The sequence below is a fragment of the Mirounga leonina genome, unplaced genomic scaffold (genome assembly GCF_011800145.1).
Source record: "Mirounga leonina isolate KUSES-001 unplaced genomic scaffold, KU_Mleo_1.0 Mir_154, whole genome shotgun sequence".
Lineage (NCBI taxonomy): Eukaryota > Metazoa > Chordata > Mammalia > Carnivora > Phocidae > Mirounga > Mirounga leonina.
This window is the reverse complement of record NW_023270389.1, coordinates 24032744-24051409: the sequence shown is the minus strand read 5'-3', so window position 1 is coordinate 24051409 and position 18666 is coordinate 24032744. Positions and strand designations below refer to the sequence as shown.

Sequence of the window (18666 nt, the reverse complement as noted above, 5' to 3'; positions counted from 1 at the left end):
TCAGCCCATGTGACTGCCTCAGCTAGCTGGGCCATCCAGCTGGGATATTCGGATGACATAGCTCTCACTTGTCCTAGCTTTGCTGTCACTATTTTCCCCCCTTCTCTGCTTCAGATCTCATTATAGTGATATAATTATACATTTTTAACTTTATAATTAAATACAATTAAATATAAATATAATAAGATATAATTATACATTTTTTTATTTTTTATTTATTTATTTTTTTTAAAGACTTTATTTTATTTATTTATTTGAGAGAGAGAATGAGAGAGAGAGAGCATGAGAGCAGGGAGGGTTAGGGGGAGAAGCAGACTCCCTGCTGAGCAGCGAGCCCGATGCGGGACTCGATCCTGGGACTCCAGGATCATGACCTGAGCCGAAGGCAGTCGCTTAACCAACTGAGCCACCCAGGTGCCCAATTATACATTTTTTTAATTTATAAAGATTTCATCGCATCTTTCCTTCCTCTGGTTCCTCTATTTCTTTCTTCTGCCCCTTCTCCCATAATTTCATCTAAAACTAGAGAAGAATGGGGGTGCCAGGGTAGCTCAGTTGGCTAAGCATCTGACTCTTGGTTTTGGCTCAGGTCATGATCTCAGGGTCATGAGATCGAGCACCATGTTGGGGTCCATTCTCAGCATGGAGTCTGCTTGAGATCCTCTCCCTTATCCTCTTCTCCCCCTTCCCTGCTTGCACTCACTCTCTCTCTCTCTCTCAAATAAATAAATAAATAAAATCTTAAAAAAAAAAAAAAAAGAAAAAACTAGAGAAGAATGGAGTGCCTCCCAGGGATAACCTATTGCATTTAAAACTAAAAGGTGGGGGGGGGGGCACGCCTGGGTGATTCAAGTCAGTTGAGTGCCCGACTCTTGGTTTCAGCTCAGGTCACGATCTCAGGGTTGTGGGATTGAGCCCTGCGTCCGGCTCCACGCTCAGCAGGGAGTCTGCTTGGGATTCTCTCTCCCTCTCCCTCTGCCCCTCCTCCCCACTTGCACACATGCTGGCGTGCACTCTGTCTCTCTTTCTCTGAAATAAATAAATCTTCAAAAAAATAAAATTAATAGTTGGATATCTTATAAAGAGGGAGCCAGCTTTTTTCCCTTCAACACTAAGAACAGGGTTGAACATACCATTTGTTCATTTCAGTTTCTGGGCTGAAACTGGGCCTCCTGCATCTAGTTGGAACAGAGGTACGATGTGTGAGGGCCTCAGAGCCTGCACTGTGGCCGCAGATGTGCGGGAGAGCACGGGTTGGCGGGCAGTGGGCGGCCCTGGCTGGGCTCACTCTCAGAGGGGAGCAGCGCCCACCTGCTGTGCATCGTGCTGCTTCTCTGCGGTCATAGGCAGAGCACATGTGCCTGGTGCTAAATGTGCGCAAGAGCTCCCGGATGCACCCAAAACTCAATCAAATAAAGACCTTGTTTCTCATTCTGCTGCCCCAGTTTCTCTCCAGCAGCTCAGCCCCAATGGTGGATCAGTCAAAGAGTTTTTCTACACTAGGCAGGCAGGTAAATAGTCATTTGGAAGATGAGTAGTCTTGTATAAGGATATAAGTAATTGTTTGGTTTTTTATGGCAAGTCAGCCAAACAAGACGAAGAATCTGGTAGCTTTTGTTTTTGAGGGTCCCTAGTGGGTTCCAGTCATTTTTGACCCTAGTAAAGCCTAGGTTCAAACCACCCCAACCTTTTCTGCCTCAACTGCTGCTTCCAGACTTTCCCTGCTACCCTCAAGCCCAGCATTTTCTCTTTCCCATCACTTGTGTCTCTTCTTTGTTTGTCATCTTTCTCCATTCCTCTCAAGGTAGGTGCGCTCCCAAGGTTTGATGCCCTTTGGACTTTTCTCCATAGTCTTTCCCTTTTCACTTCATTCCCTTAGATGAACCTTTCTCTCCTTCCCCAAGTGTCCCTTGTTCTGAGTCTTTGGATCGAATTTCGAACTGACTGGCTGGACATCAGTTTGACAGTTGAGATAACGCCTCCTCCCCTGAGCATCAGTCTCTTCACCTCTCCCCGCCCCCCCATTCTAACTTCCTTAGCACATCCCCTAACTTCTCTATTTCTCCTAATGGGGGGCCTCTATTGTTCACAGTCCCGAAGCCCCGAGTGTTATCTTTGATGCCTCTTTCTTTCCCATCACCCACATTGAATCAGTTGTGTAGACTTGTATTTTCTCCCTTGGTAAAAACGGAAATCTAAGAAATGTAACAGATCAGTACTCAGCAAAAATCCTAACTCTCTCACTCATGAAAAATTATGCCAAACAATAGCTTATTTAGGCACCATCTGGCCACCTTCCTGATTGTTTTCTCCTGCAAATCACAGGATCCCTGCTTTACTCTCTTTTCCAAGTTATGCCTGCTACCTTTCTCCCTCTGCTTTTGGTTTAAAGAAAGGTCCTGTAATCTAATCAAATGGAGATTTGGCCCAGTTGTCCTTAAAGGCCCCTTCCAACCCTAGGATTATACCTCCAAAAATATTGCAAACTAAAGAATTAAACCGATACAGATTCTCACGTTGGAGAAGAGAAGGAGAGAGGAAGAAAGAGAGAGACAGACACTGAGTAAAAATACACACGGACACTACTCAGTCATCTGTATGCGAAATCAGTGGCGAAGTGAGGGTCTTTGGGGCCCCCTAGGAGTGCATAGGCACATCCTGGGGCAATGAATTCAGTTAGAGCTCAGAAATATTAGAAGGAGAGGGGTGGGCGGTAGGAGGGTCTGAGGCCTTCATGACATTGTCCAGTTTTTGGTCCCTCAAGACTCTGTCTTGGACTCCACTGAAGCAGTGGAGAGTAGGAAGATACTATTGTGTGGTAGGGCAGGTCTCTGGCCCACTCTTGTCTGCCACGGATTATCCCTCTGGGCTACTTGTGATGCCCCACTGGTAACCATGAACGTGCAGGTTGACGTCTTGCTTTCTGCAACCCTGCATGCTTCCCTTTAACTGTTGTTGATACTCCATTTTCTGCAAGTCTAGGCAGCCCTTGGCAGTCCCATAATTTGTTGAAGCCAGTACCTGTGAGCTTCCCAGCCTACCTCTCTCTGGGTCTTTAAATACAAATCTGGGGCCAGAAAACGTTTACAAACCCTCATATCACTAACCTCATTATCACTGCAACTACCCTTTGTAAATGAAAACTGTAATAATGGGGCGCTGGGGTGGGACAGTCGGTTAAGCATCTGCCTTGAGCTCAGGTCATGATCCCAGGATCCTGGGATTGAGCCCCACATCGGGCTCCCTGCTCAGTGAGGAGTCTGCTTGTCCCTCTCCCTCTGCCCCTCTCCTCAGGTCGTGCTCTCTTTCTATCTCAAATAAATAAAATCTTTTTAAAAAAAAAAATGCAGTAACAATGTTTGTAAACATAAAAAGACTTCCAAAAAATGGAGATTTGTTTTTTTTTTTTATATATATTTTATTTATTTTTAATGGTGGAACCCAGTTTCTTCATTAGAGACCAAGATTCTTCCTCTTAAGATCGCCCTGGGCTGACTGGCAGAGGTCAGGGATGGCAGCAAGAGGGCAGACCCTGGCTGCTATAGCTGGAAAGCTGGAGGAAGCAGATGCGTTTGGGGGTCACGACGATGAACATTTGGGTCCCTGAGACCTTCCCAACCCCAGCGCTACCTTGGCATACTCACTCCTTCCTTTGGCGGCATCCCGCATTCCCAGTAAGCTTGGGAGCGAGAGGCCAGGCCACACTTCTTGCAGCCTGACTTCTTCATGAGATCCAGCTGCTTCCCTGATTGTGGCCAAACCCCAGGGCCACAGCTGAAAACTTGAGGACATAGGCAAACCTGTGAAAGGGGCAGGAGCCACAGGACCCATGCCGCTTGAGAACCAGTCTCTGTCCTGAACTTCTTATTTATTTATTTTTTTTAAAGATTTATTTTGGGGGGCACCTGGGTGGCTCAGTCAGTTAAGTGTCCTACTCTGGACTCTGGCTGGGCATGAAGCCTGCTTAAGATTCTCTCTCCCTCTCCCTCTAAAAACAATAATAAAATAAAAAATAAAATAAATAAAGCTTTTATTTTTAAAGTAATCTCTGTACCCAATGTGGGGCTCAAACCCACAACCCCAGGATCAAGAGTCGCACTCTTCACCAACTGAACCATCCAGGCGCCCCTGTCCTGAACTTCTACAGCCCTTTCTAGCTAGTAAACCTAACTAGGGCCCTTTGTTTGATGCCTTTCTTCCCCATAGCTGAATTATTTTGTGTTTAGCTGCATTATAAAGCCCTACTGGTTTTTAGTAATGCTTGGTGTGCATACCGGCTAATGTTTGCTGAGCTCCTGGGATGCAGGCTGGGAATGCATACCTGGCAGTGTTTGCTGAGCTCCTGGGATATAGGCTGGGTGGCAGTGAGATGTGCAGTCTCAGAGGGCGACTGCCTGGGTTTGATCCTGGCCCTGCTACTTACCGACTGTGTCACTATTAGCAGCTGTTTCACCTTGCTAAGCCTTCGTCCCCTCATTTGTCAAATGAGAATAACAGTGCACACCCCATTGGGCTGTTACCAGGACCGATCCATGACCCACCACCTCTAGAAATGCCTCTGTAAATGGTAAACACTAATGTTCATGTGCCAGGAGGAAATGCTACTCTCCTCACCACCCATCCCCTTCCTGATTTGCAGACATCAAATTGAGGCCCAAAGAAGTTAAGTAAATGGCGGGATATATAGCAAAATGGCAGAGCGAAGATTGATATCTGGGAGGCCTGCTTCTTAGTTTAGTACCAATTAGTTTCCACTATTTCTAAGAACTGGGTTTTTTCTTTTTACCTTTTACGCCAAGTAAACCCCCTTTCTGATGCTCCCCTTGGTTCATTCTGCTATCCTCAACTGATATTAATTGAGCACCTACCTTGTGAGAGTATCATGGCCAGCTGTGGAGAGCCAAAAGTTGACAGGATCTGCCCTGTGGAGCATGACCTATTATAGTGGTGGCAGATGCAAACAAGATATTCATACCCACACAATTAAGTCGCAGTCATGGTTATGAGAGCCAAGCACAAGGTGCTGAGATCCTGTAGACAGGGGCCCTGATCTCATCTGGGGAATCTGGAAAAGCATTTCTAAGAAAGTGATACTTGCACTGAGACCCTAAGGGTGGGATTCCAGGGTTAGAAGAACATTCTGGAAGCAGGAGCAGCTCATACAAAGCCATGGACAAAGAACTGATCTAAGGAATGGAAAGAAAGCCAATGTGGCTGAAACAGAGAGACTAGAGGAAGAGCAGGAGGAGATGAAGCTGGAGGCAAAGCAGGACCCTGGACACATAGGGCTGTGTAAAGACACTATCGAGAAGTTTTTGAAAGAAGTTGGCCTAGAAAGTGAACGATGGGCTATGTGCCCTTTCAAAAGATCACCCAGCCACTGTATGAAGGAAGGATAATGTGGTTTGGAGGACAAGGATGGGAATTGAGATACTGATGTATGGGCCGGGTTGGAAGCAGTAGAGATGGAGAGAAGTAAATGGATTTGAGAGGTATTTAGGAGGCCGACTTGACAGAACATATTGATTGATTGATTGATTGATTGATTGATTGATTTTGGGGTGGCTGAGGGTGGGAAGCTGATTTGGGATAAAAGATGATCAGTTGCATTTAGGACATGCTGAATTTAAGGCATCCATGTGGCATTCCAAGTAGGCGGTTGTGTACGTGCTCTGGAGCTTGGAGGACAGGCCCGATGCTTCTGTGAGGACCGGCCACTGATCCAGCCGAGACAAGTCCCGCCCGGTCTGGCCCATTTTCTCTGACTCTGGGCTATGTCTGTTTAAAGACTCTGATGTTATGTTTCTCTTTGGCTTTTCAGGATTCCAGCCAGGCAATTCCTCTGGTGGTAGAAAGCTGTATCCGGTTTATCAGCAGACACGGTAAGCAGGATTACAGCCTTGCCCATATTTGTGCAAAGTGGGAAAGACCTTCCAGGAATTCTTTGTAGAGTAAGAATAGAGGTTGACTTTTCATCCTGACATTCTCAGAAATGGAATAAAAGTCTTATTTGCTCACGTAATGTTTGCTACCTCCGAATGGTCACAGCTAGACACCTAGAGAGAGGCATCGTATGTTTTGACCCCAAAGGCCTCAGCCACTTACCACACTCCCTTTTCTAGCCCGAAAGCCAGGTTTAAATTACAGCCGTGATGTGAGTAAGTACAGCTGGTATGATGTGACGGTAGTTTCGCCATTACTCACTGTCTCTGCACGTGTCGGAGTCTCCTGCCACACAGCCTGAATCCTTATGTCACACTGGCTTTCTGCATTAGACTGTTTTGAGAGCAACTCCTTTTGTGATGTTGCACTGATTCCTAATAACATTCAGTTTTTGTTCTGGTTTGGTCTCACTGGATACAACATCAGCTGGAGTGCAGCGAGTAGTCGTTGGTCTTCACGTTGTAGCCAACATTTGAGAGTTTTCGGGGGCTGGCTCCTCCTCAGCCTGAGTCGGATCGCAGTATCTGCTGCCTGGATGAAGCTGGATCTCATAAACTCCATGCCTCACCAGCTCCCAGGCTGCTTGGACAAAATCTAGGGATGGAGATGAATGGCCAGAGACTCAAGCTTCTAAGTAGAAGACATTTAGAAAGCACAGATATCTGAGCGAGCACCATGAAGATTTCTAGGAACTGGACATCAGAAATTGTTTTTAGTTGCTGTCTTATCTAGTTACAGGAAAAGGGGCAGAATGACCTTCTTGCAGCTAAAGAGGTATAGAGGTGATTGCTGGACTTGATGGAGAGGTAGACATTTGCTCTCCCTTCCTCTCAGTAGGCTGGAACATCACTTGGGTTCATTTTTGGAACAGTAATTATTTTAGCATGCTTACAACTTCTCTCATTCTAATCAGCCACCATTTTTTCATCTTGTCCCTATTCACTTGAAGTGACAGCGTTGTATATCAACGGTCAACAAATATTTATCAAGCCCTTGATCAATGCTGGGCACCGTGCATTGTGAAATAGGAAAACAAAAACAGGGATCATACACTCTTCCTGTCTTTATTTGATTTTATGATGCAGTTGGGAGAAAATAAGCAATTGGAAAGCTAAATAAAAAGAAATAAGCAATAGCCATTCAGAATAGCAGTGTAAGAGATTTCACAAGATAGTAATGATTAATGATCAAGTAATTGGCAAAGATAAATCCAAAGTGAGTTCCGGAGAAGAAAAGTTACTTGTGTCTAAAGGACAATAGGAAGAAGAGAGTCTGGACTCCTATTCTTTCAGCCGTGCATTCTATTTGGTCATCCACCAAATTTATAGAGAGAGATAGATTGCTCATTGTGTGCCAAGAAAAAGTTCCTGCCTTCGTGAACTTTATATTCTACCGAAGAGCAGATAAGTAGATGATCAGCTGGTCAGTTAATAAATAAACACGGTAATATACGGTGTGTCTGATGATGGTGAGTGTCCTGAAGAAAAGCCAGGCAAAGAGCCGGAGAATGGAGGGGGGACACTGTTCTAGGGGGGTGTTCAGGGAAAGGCCCTAAGGTCACCTCGGAGGGTGACATCAGAGTGGAGTCCTGAAAGAAAGCGAGGAAGTGAGCCAGGTGCTGTCTGGGAAGAGTGTTTCAGAGAGAGGGAACATCAAATGCAGAGATCCTTGGCATAGGCAGGGGCTGGCTTGCAGGAGGCCTGGGTGGCCAGAGCGGAGAGGGGAGAGGAGAGGGGCAGCAGACCAAGCCAGAGGCCAGACTCTTAGGGCTTCCTCACCTAAGGGAGGTGTTTAGACTTTATTCTGAGTGAGTGGGAAGCTACTGGAGAATTCTGAACAGAGGGAGCTCTTTAAAAAGAGCTGCTGGATGGAGACAAGGCCATGGGAGGAAGGAGGCGGCTGCGGCAGCCCAGAGAAGACATGACCGTGACCAGGCCCAGAGTGGAGCTGTGGGGGAGTCGAGGAGGGGACGCTTCCGGATATGGTGGCTGGAATGTCCCCATCTCTGCCCCTGCACATGCATGGTGTATGCAGGGACATTCTGTGGTGTGGCTCTGGGGAAACAGGTGTGCTCACATGTTGCTGGTGGTATAGCCAACAGGTACAAGCCTTTCTTAGGGGAATTTGGCGGTATCTAACAGAACGATGTATGCATTTATCTTCTGATCCAGCGGTCCTTGTAGCAGTTTACCTGGAAGATGCACCTCCAGCAACATAAAGATACATATGCATGAGGTTATTTGTTGCAGCATCATTTGTAAAAAATAAAAAGAACAACCTAAATACCCTCACACAGAAGAGCGGTTGGACCACCTATGGTATATCTGAATACTAGGCAGTTACAAAAAAACAATGAGCACTATCTCCATGAAATTACACGGAGAGATTTCCAGAATATGTTATCAAGCAAAAAAAGCAAAGTGGGAAAGAATGTCTAGAGCATGCTACCTTTTATATAGAAAGAAGAGGGCATAAGAATGCACATGTGTCTTCTCACTTCGGCAAGAAGAAATACAGGAAGGATGAATCCGGAAACTAGTATTTGATTGTTCATCCACAAGAGATGGGTGCAAGACAGGGTAGAAAGGATGGGGGCGGGTGGGAGTGGGAGGGAAGTGACATTTCTCTGAACATCGCTTTTTGTCTAATTGTGACGTTTAGAACTGCATTTGTGCTTCCCATGTTTAAAGGATAAATAAACAGATAAATAAAACAAGGATGTAGGTAAAACCCCAAGTGGAATACAAACAGTAACAAATAAACCTAACTGCAGGACAAATGAGTAACATAACCACACTGAGGAGATGAGGAAGCAAGTTATTTAAGTAACTTTTGAAAACAGTATTTTGATACTCTACTGTAAATCTGAAGACAAAAAGAGCTGTAAACAAATTTTTTATCACAAGGATGTGGGCTATCAATTCTGAAGCCATTTTATGCTTATTCCAGGACTGAACAAATAGATAAACGTATTGTTGATTTAAAGAAAAAAAACCAACCCTCGTACGTAGTAGTTCTTCAAAAAACATTTGTTCAGCTAAATTGAACTTTTTCCCCAAATAAGGACTCAAGGGATTCCTGAACTCCCTATAAGTCAGGGCTAAACATTTTTGTGCACGTGCATTCAGTGGAGATAGGTTCCATAACTCAGTTCCAAAAGGGTCTGTGACCCACCAACGGCTGCAGTGTGTCCATCCTTACTCTCTTCATGTTCCCTGGGAGATAGATGTTATCGTTCCCATTGTAGAGATGAGAAAACTGAGGCTCTGCTGTAAATGGTGGGTCAGGGTGATCCAGGAGGACTTAAAGGAGAGGCATTTGGGGAATGACTGACTGAATCAGGTGGGGAAGACCCCACCTATCTTATGCAGAAGGGAGCCAAGTACCGTGAGGCAGTATTGTAGCAAACATATCAAGAATTCTGTAGGAGAGCACCTCTTGGCAATAGCCGAATCCAGTGCAGAATGGAAGGTTTTGTGCCACTTCCAAGTCCGAGTGGTTTTTTTACTTTTATGGTAAAAGTATGCACGAAGAGCAAATCAGAAAGATCACGATGTGTCAGGTTAGTCATGTGGGGCCTTCCCTGCATTCTAATCAAAAGCCCCCTGCTTTTCCCCTTTACTTCTGGAACCCAACCATTTATCAGTGCTCCTACTTCAGAGTCATTAGATTAGACACTCTACAGATTCTGTCTGCTGAGCAAGAACACATCATGATCCTTCTAAAGTGCAGGTTCTCGAAGAGAAATGGGAACCAGACTGAGGGGATCTCAGTGTGTCTTAGACTATACTGCATTTTTGACAAGTCGCAGGGTACGTGACTGTTTCTGTCCGAACACTTGGCTGTTTGCGTTCTGTGTGTAAATGACATAATTTGGCTGTTATATCCCATTGGTAACTAATATGGTATTATTACATTGGTACTAATGGGGTTTTAACATTGCCTGCCGTTCTCTGAGGAATATTCTGGAGATTCCCTTAGAGGAGCAGACAACTTACGTCCTATTACAAGCCAGGTAATTAAATTCCCCCTGCTTGCTTCTTAATACTGCTTCAATTGGATTCAAGATTGTAGTCCTGGCCGACGTGATTTCCCTTCAAAGGTCTAGCCAAGAGAACCCAGTCACCCCCTCACTGAGAGGATAGCCAGAAAACAGTGGGCAGTTCTATTTTGTTTCCAAAGAAATTTGTTTGAGATTTCCCTGATATGTCCAAGTTTTTGATGAATCACACCATTACGGAGGAACATGGACAAGACGCCCAGGACGGAGACACGGGGCTCCTGAGAAAGGCTGGCGAGCCGGATGTGATTACAGCTGCTAGTTCAGTCTGACCCCCGGGGCCAGCACTAACAGCATGCCCCCTGGATCTCTTACCACCTCTGCAGCTCCACGTGTGGGGTTGTGAGCCACGTCCGAGTTCGGACTAACAGGCGGGTTCCTGCCCTCTCTGTACTTTGCCTCTGGTAGGCCCCACAAGCCTGGTGTTGAGGAGTGAGTGCGTGATTGCAACCAGAAGGCCTGGGCGGGCCTCCTGGTTCTGGTTCTTGTCACCTCTATAACCTAAGGCTGCTCATCACTCCTCACTTCCTTCAGCTGGAAAATGGGCGTGCTGGTGACTCCTCCTTAGTGGCTGTTTTGAGAACCAGTGGATTTATTTCTATGGAAGCATTTCTTAGCAGCAGTCACAGCACATGCGTTATTTTTTTAGGATTGTACTCTAACAAAACCCAAGAAGACAAGGTTTTCACGCCCATTATCGTCCCGCAACGTCCATGCACGTTTGGGAGGCAAGCCGCAGTCAAGAACCAGCAGCTGGCAGGGTATCTGGCCGTGGACTGTGATCACTTGCCTTTTCCCGTCCTCTCTCTTTCCTAAGGATTCAAAACATTGTGCCCTGGAAGAGCCAGACAGTATTCGAACAGCCAAAGCAATCATTGTATCTCAGACCTTATGAAACTCCTCCAGTGGTATCTAATGGCCGGCCTGCCAGACCCCCGCTTTCCGCTCCTGGCCCTGGGTGACCAGGTGCCAGGGGTCACTTCGTCACTTTGCAGATGGGAGCAGAGAGGCAAAGGCAGGGGAAGGAACCTGCTTCCTAGTCTCCCTCGGAATCGGAAATAGAGCTGGGTGTAGACCTCTTTCCCCTTAAGTCTCTGACTCAGTGCTTTCTTATGCCTCCTATCCGTTCTGGTGACTTCTCCAGCATCCCTCCACATGCTTTCTCCTTCCGCCTGAAGAAGAGAGACAGGGGGGCTTACATGCACACTGGCTGGAGGACACAGACATTCAACTAAGCTTGGAGCTGTGCTTGTGACTTTGTTTCTTCTTCGCCTTGATCACTTTTCCCTGTCTTTCCAGGACTACAGCATGAAGGAATTTTCCGGGTGTCGGGATCCCAGGTGGAAGTGAATGACATCAAAAACGCCTTTGAGAGAGGTAAGGAAACAGGCTTGAAGATCAGACCAAATACATGCCAGCCTCCTGGGATATTGGCTGCACCCATTCCCACTCCCCCCAAGAGGACCCAGAGGTTAACAAGCGACCTCTTCAGCCCAATACCTGCTTCCTTGTAGACAGTCCTCCCCAAGTCCTCCTCAGCCCCATTCACCCTGCCTCTCTCCTGCGGATGATCTGCCGAAACCCAAGAAGTTAACTATGATATCTGGGCAGTTTATGACTTCATCCAGAACCCTTGGTGGCAGTTAATATCAAGGCTAATGCGCCTGTTCATCGTAGCCCATTTATTAGCTTGTGGGCTATTAAGGTAATGGGCAAGCTTTGGCAATTTCCGTCACTGTAATGGATATATATAGTTTCAATTTGAGGTTGGTCCTATCATTAAATCTAATTACATCTGATACGAAATTTTCCATAGGGAGCCCCAGCGTGATTGTTCTCCTGTAAGTAGGTGTCCTTTGTTGCGAGCCAGGAACAGTGAGAGCCAGTCAGGAGGGAGAGCATCCTTGGCCTCAATTTTCCTCCCCCAGAGGCTCAGTCCCAGCCTGGCTTCATGATTCTTGTGAGAGGGCCAGTTGCAGTGTCCCGTCCCGGCCCATAGGGAATGTCCCTGAGCTGGTCTGACAGAAGCGAATTTATCCTATTGGACCCTTGTGCCCTACTCATGGTCGCCATGCTGGGCGGAGAACTGATGGACTCTGATGAGGACTCGGACAGGTCACCCGTTCCCCACCATTCCTGCTTCGTCCCGTGTGTTTTTACCTTTCTCACTCTCTCTTTCCTTTTTTGGGGGGCTGCTTATCCTCAGGAGAGGACCCCCTGGCTGGGGACCAGAATGACCATGACATGGACTCCATTGCTGGCGTCCTGAAGCTTTACTTCCGGGGGCTGGAACATCCTCTCTTCCCCAAGGACATCTTCCATGACCTGATGGCCTGCGTCAGTAAGTACATCCTGGCCTCAGACTGGCTTCTGGGCAAGAGCACCTTGTCGTGACAGATAAGAAATGTCCACGGGGCCTTTTTTTCCCATAAGCTTTTCAATAATGTTTTTCTTTTTCCTTTTCTTCAGTGAAGTTTTTCTTCCTCGTCCTCAGTCCTTCATCCCTGGTGGGGAGGGAAGAAAGATGACTTTTCAGTAAGAGTCTAGGACCACAAGTCAGAACTCCTGGGTTTTTCTTTCTGATTGGCCTTAAACTCCTTGCTTTGCTGAGCTTTGTTTTCTTCAGTAAAATATATTTCTATTCATATATAAGACACAGTCCTTTTCAGTTATTGGAAGCTCATACATTAGTGCCTGTGCTTTTTATGCTATAAAGGGGAAATATTTTCTGCTTGTTGCTTATTTTTATAATTAAGGTAAGAATGAATCTTTGTTTTATAAGATTGATTGACTGATTTTAAGTGGGGGGGGCAGAGGGAGAGGGAGAGACAGGATCTTAAGCAGGCTCCACACCCAGCATGGAGCCCACTGCGGGGCTTGATCCCATGACCCTGAGATCAAGATCTGAGCCAAAATCAAGAGTCAGATACTGAACCAGCTGAGCCAGCCAGGTGCCCCTGCTTGTTGCTTTAAACATGGTGTGGTGGGCACCTGGGTGGCTCAGTTGGTTAAGCGACTGCCTTCGGCTCAGGTCATGATCCCAGAGTCCCGGGATCGAGTCCCGCATCGGGCTCCCTGCTCGGCAGGGAGCCTGCTTCTCCCTCTGACCCTCCTCCCTCTCGTGCTCTCTGTCCCTCATTCTCTCTCTCGCAAATAAATAAAATCTTAAAAAAAAATGAAAAAAAAATAAAAAATAAAAAAATAAACATGGTGTGGCTTACCTCCTAGATGTGTTAGTATGTGTTCTTTTAGGAATAAAAGCCCTCTGAACACTTAAATGTAGCGATATGATGTTTTCCTAGAAAGAGATATAGTCTCTACTTTATCCTTATAGGTTCCTGCCTCTTACTCTCAAATTTGGGACTTGAAAAGCTATTCTTACCCATTTAGTTTAGCTTATTATCCAGAAACATCCTCTCTCTTGTTTTCCATGGAAAAAAATGCATGGAAATTTAGATTAATACCAGGTCATCCTGGAAGTGGACTCCACTAGAATGATGGCTCCAGAGGCTGGAGAAGGCAGTGCCTTTGAAATGGGAGAAGAGTCTTCTTCCTGGATGCACCAGGGTGTTCATGGCCCCCAAGTCTCCGGTTGGACTCATTGTATGCCCTGAACATTGTCCCTCTCTGCTCCAGGGCATTCAGTAAGCTCTCTTATTTTATTTGTTGACCCACTATTTGTGGAAGCCTAGTGGAAATCAGTTCTGTGCCTATTAAATTTAGGCCCTCCCTCCTGTCTTCACGTCTTGTTCTAGGACTGAGCTTAGGTAGATGTCTTCAGTGGCTGGGGCTACTAAGACAGTTCAAGATACCTTGGCTGCCCAGTTCTCCCCTTGAGATGTGCTCCTAACCCACTGCTTTCCACTTCTTTCTCACAGAAAGGCACTCATAGAAAATGACAATATCCACATGGCACACTAGTGGGGAGGCTGGCCATGATGGAGGTCTGTGATTAGTCTGTCCACAGCACAAGAGACAGGAAACCTCGCGTCTTCTCCCCAGATACCACGACTTATGCAGGGATCTACCATCTCTTGCCTCTGGCCACATTCTGCCCAACCCCACTGCAGATAAGAGAGGGGGAAAGATAAGCCAGACCTGTCCAGAGGATGAGGAGATGCATGTGTAGAGCGAGCAGGACAGGAGCTACACAGCCTGTCTCCCTCCCCACACATGGATCCTCCAAGGCTGGATGTCGAGCCTGCAGTCCTAGCAGGTTTCGGGACCGTTCCTTGTCTGTGGTTGTTTTAATAAGAGAGCAGTAGGTGCTCGGAGAACATCCCCAACCCCTTCTGAGCCCGAGGAGCATATGCCTTCAGTCGGGGGTCAGGAAGCGTCTGCAGCCCAGCAGGTGCCCTGCGGCAGCAGTCCCGCCCCGAGGAGCCACGGGGACGGAGCCCCTCACACAGCACACCAGTATCTGTGCAGCCCCTGCTGGTAGTCAGGGCCCTCACACCATTACTCCTTGGGATCTCAGTTGCGATGGACGGTAACGCATGGCTTTCTTCTTTCAGCAATGGACAACCTGCAGGAGAGAGCTCTGCACATCCGGAAAGTTCTCCTGGTCCTGCCCAAAACCACTCTGATTATCATGAGATACCTCTTTGCCTTCCTCAATCAGTGAGTAGACTTCCCAGTGAGCAGTGGATCAGGCCCGGGCTTCGGCCCCTGGAAGCTTTATCCGTAGAGCCGTGTCCGTTCATCGAGCCCCGTGAAATCTGTGGAGTGGCGACAGTGTGCGGGGCACAGTTGTAGGCTGTGAGAATACATTGCGAAACGAGACAAAAGCCCTGATACTGTTTAACTCACATTCCAGGCTGGGAGACAGACAGATAACAGATATGTCAGGCGGGAATAAGTGCTTAGGTGAAGACTAAGGAAGTGTAAGTTAAGAGCCAGAGTGCGGGGGGCCCGAATGGGGGCAGGGGTGAAAGAGGGAGAGCTGCTAGAGAGGGGTGGTCAGCAAAGGACTCTCTGAGGAGACGCAGTGACCTAAATGGAGTGACAGAAGGAGCTACAAGCGATGTTCACGGCCATCAAGCCCCGAGAGTCATGGTAATAATGGGTTTGGATTTGGGAAGCCACTGGAAGCTTTGAAGCAGAAGAGTGGTAAGATCTGATCTATATGTATTCTTGGAAGCCTGCCGACAGCTTTGAGGAGAAGTTATCGGGGGCTATGAAGAGAAGCAGGGACACCATGCAGAGGTGACTGTGAGGTCTCAGCCACGGGCACTGGGGGCTTAGGGTGGTGGGGGGTGGGTCATGAGGGAGGGCGGTGCGGTGGGGTCGGGTTTGGGGTCCATTTAGAGCATAGCATTGACAGGACGTCCTGATGGGGAGGATGTAGAGTATGAGGAAAGAGAGAAATTTGAAATGTTTGGCATGAGCGACAGGGAACCAGTGACTCCGTAATGGAGTTGGGGAAGACAAGGTGTAGAGGACAAAATCAAGACAAGGCACCAACTTGGCCACGTTAATGTGAGGTGCCCGTTAGGCCTCCAAGGAGAGATTCTAAGTGGGCAGTGGGACATAGGAATCTGACACTCGGGAGAAACCCAGGGTAGAGATACGAGTCTGGAGTCACCATGTACTGACTGATGTTTTCGCTGGTCACCCAGGGAGTGAGGGTAGCTAGAAGAGAGGTCTGAGGGCCAGAGGGGCCCTGGGCTTGGATGGGGCATGGCTTCCTGTCAAAGCAGTGTGTCCTTGCCGAGGGCGGGCTTTAGGTCCCCACGGGGCAGCGAGGCAACAAGCAAGGACATGTGGTGCTTGCCCTGTGGGCCCCTCTGTCTTCATGTTGCTTCCTCTGACACAGCTCCCTCAACAACCTAAAGCAAAGGCTATAAATGGGCAATGGGAGGGCCAGATAAGGCTCAGAGATGTATTTCTTTTCAGTCTGCTGTGTCTTGAAAACATTGAAACATTTAAATGTTAGGGGATTTTACTTAAAAATAGCTAGATTTCTAGCTTCTCTTGAAAACACTGTTGGATCTGGAAGTAATGGACGCACATCCTGCAAGGAGGCAGTTCTGTGTGGAGTAAGGGCTTCTGCCAGGTGAGGCAGGCCCCCCCACACTCCCTATACCGAGGCTGAATTCGGTTGCCATTTGTCATCACTCTTGCTTCATGGGTTTTCCTCTTGTGGAGAAACATTTGTCTAGATCCATGAATCTATCAAAAGAGAAAACAAAAATTAGACCAAGGAGCGAGGGTCTTTTAGCACAAATTTCTTTGTCTTCCTGGTCAGTTTGGTCTTTGCTTCAAAGGAAAACAAACTTGGTGGCCATCTCTGAGCTTCGGCTTGCTTACAAGTTCACGGTCAGCCTAGCTCTCTAGGCATCTAGGTTAGCAGCTCTGCTGGAGACCTTGCCGGGGCACCCACGCCATCCTTCAGCCTTCCTGCCGGCCGTGCAGAGCAACGGAGGGTCCTGGCTCTGCAGCCTGCCTCCTCCACATGGCTGTGTCTGCACCTTCCATTAGCCGAGCCCTGACTCGGCACCACGACTGCCCGAGTTCAGAACCCCTCGTGACTCACAGAGGGTGTTCACATGCTGTGCATTTTAGGCTGACGGAAACGGAAACTCTGTACTGACTCTTGAGCTGGTAACAGCCCCTTTCTAGCATCTACTGCATTAACTACCTATTGCTGTGTAACAAATTACCCGAGAACCTAGCAACTTAAAACAAAAAGCATTAATTCTTATGGCACAGTTTCTGTGGGTCAGGAGTCCCCAGTGTAGGTGCAGTGTTGGCGGGGGGCCTCTGGCTCTAGCTCTCTTGAGGTTGCAGTGAGGGTGTTGGGGGCAGGGCCATAGTCTTCTAATGGTTCCACTAGGGGAGGATCCGCTTTCGAAGCTCACCTGTGTGGTGTTGGCAGGATTCAGTTCCTCGCAGGTTGTTGGACTGAGGACCTTCCTTGCTGGCTAACTGTTGGCCAGAGGCCTTCATCAGTTCTTCACCATGTGGGCCTCACCATAGAGCTATTCACAACATGGCAACTGGCTCCCTCCAAGCACGTGAGTGAGAGAACACCCAAGACAGAAAGCTCAGTCATTGGTAACCTAATCTCAGAAGTGACATCCCATGCCTTCTGCCGTTTTCCATTCACTAGAAATGAGTCACTAAATCTAGCCCACACTCAAAGGGAGAAAATTACACCAGGGTGTGAAAACCAGTAGGCAGGGACCATGGGGTTCATTTTAGAGGCTGCTTACCACAGCCTGTGTGCTACCCAGCGACTTTTTGTCCCCCAACAAAGTGTTGGTAGCTCCCGCTCACTGCAGCTGACTCTGCTCTTTGTCTTTTGAAACCTGCTTTCTTCAGATGTCAAACAATATAGTATAATAAGCTCTTGCTAGTCAAGTGAGGTCCACAGACCATCATCTGGGAGATGGTTAGAAATACGGAATCTCAGCCCCTCCCCTTTCAAAGACCTATGAATCCGAGTCTGTATTTTAACAAGGTCCCCTGGTCAGTCACATGCTCATGAAAGTCCGAGAAGCACTGCTCTAGGTCCTCAAACGCTGCTCCGCCATCTGGATGAGAGAGTGAACCGGTGGTGCTTTTCTCCCGATTAAGGTGCTCCGATGTCCCCGGAAAAGCTGACTCTTCCTCGAAATCTCACCCATCTCCAGGTGCCTCCTCGTTTGGAAAGGTTGTGTCTGGGCGGTTCTTCTGACTTTCACAAGGAGCGTTTTGGCTTCTACACACAGATGGACAAGGAGACCTGTGGTTGGGTTGTCTTGGAGAGCCACAGCTGCTCACGTGCTTATTTGTTCCCTTATTTAACACATATTTATTAAGCATCTACTGTGGGCCAGGCCCTGCTCTAGGTGCTGGCCATCTAAGAAGTCACCAAACAGCCCAGGTGTCCCATGGAGTCCCTTTGGAGTTTATGTTCTGTTGGAAGAAGACCAAACTAACGAGGACGCATATCCCGTGTCAGAGGAAAAGTGCTCTAGAGAAAAATAAAGCAGGGCAGGGCACCGGGGAGTGCCAGGGGTCAGGGCGAGAGTTTGCTCTTTAAGATACAGTGGTCTGCAGACACTTCACTGAGCAGGGAACCGTGGGCTGTGAGGTAGGAGGAGGACCTAGAAAGAATGGCATCCCAGAAGCCACACAGAGACCTGTTTGGAAGAGGGAGTGATACCAGAGGTAAAGGGGGTGACAGGCCAGCCGAGAAAAGGACTCAGGATTGCGTTAGCCACAGAGAGAGCACTGGTGACCCTGAGGAGTGTTGTCCTGATGGAGTGGAAGGGGCCAGACCCTGATGGCGTCCGTTCAGGAGAGAAGGGGAGCCGCTGATGGCTAAACAACGTGTGGTAGGTCCATACGGGGGGAAGGGGTCGTGTTCAGTCGTGAAAACGAATGAGGTGCGGAGGCATGCTACAGCGTGGATGCACCTGGAAAACATCCTGCTGGAGGAAAGAAGCCAGTCACAGAAGACCACGTGGTGTAGGAGCCCATTTATTTGCAGTGTCTGGAACAGACTCCTGAAGGAGCCATGTAGCCGGGAGCTGGGGGGAGGGGAGGATGGCGGGGGTGGGGGGTGTGACTGCTAATGGACATGGTTTCCTTTCGGGTGATGAAAATGTCCTGGAACTAGACGGTGGTGATGGTTGCACAACATTGTGAATATGCTAAATAGCGCTGAATTGTACACT

General features: G+C 47.8%; 1 protein-coding gene across 9 annotated transcripts in view; it reads left to right on the top strand.

The window, feature by feature from the left end:
- The window catches only part of SRGAP2 (SLIT-ROBO Rho GTPase activating protein 2), a 224611-nt gene that overhangs the window by 184536 nt on the left and 21409 nt on the right, over nucleotides 1–18666 (top strand). For all 9 annotated transcript variants that reach the window (XM_035010191.1, XM_035010190.1, XM_035010187.1 and 6 more), the window contains 4 exons: nucleotides 5822–5882; nucleotides 11303–11380; nucleotides 12210–12344; nucleotides 14518–14623. In XM_035010191.1, the coding sequence (XP_034866082.1) occupies nucleotides 5822–5882; nucleotides 11303–11380; nucleotides 12210–12344; nucleotides 14518–14623 (380 nt within the window). The remainder of the gene's footprint in view (nucleotides 1–5821; nucleotides 5883–11302; nucleotides 11381–12209; nucleotides 12345–14517; nucleotides 14624–18666) is intronic.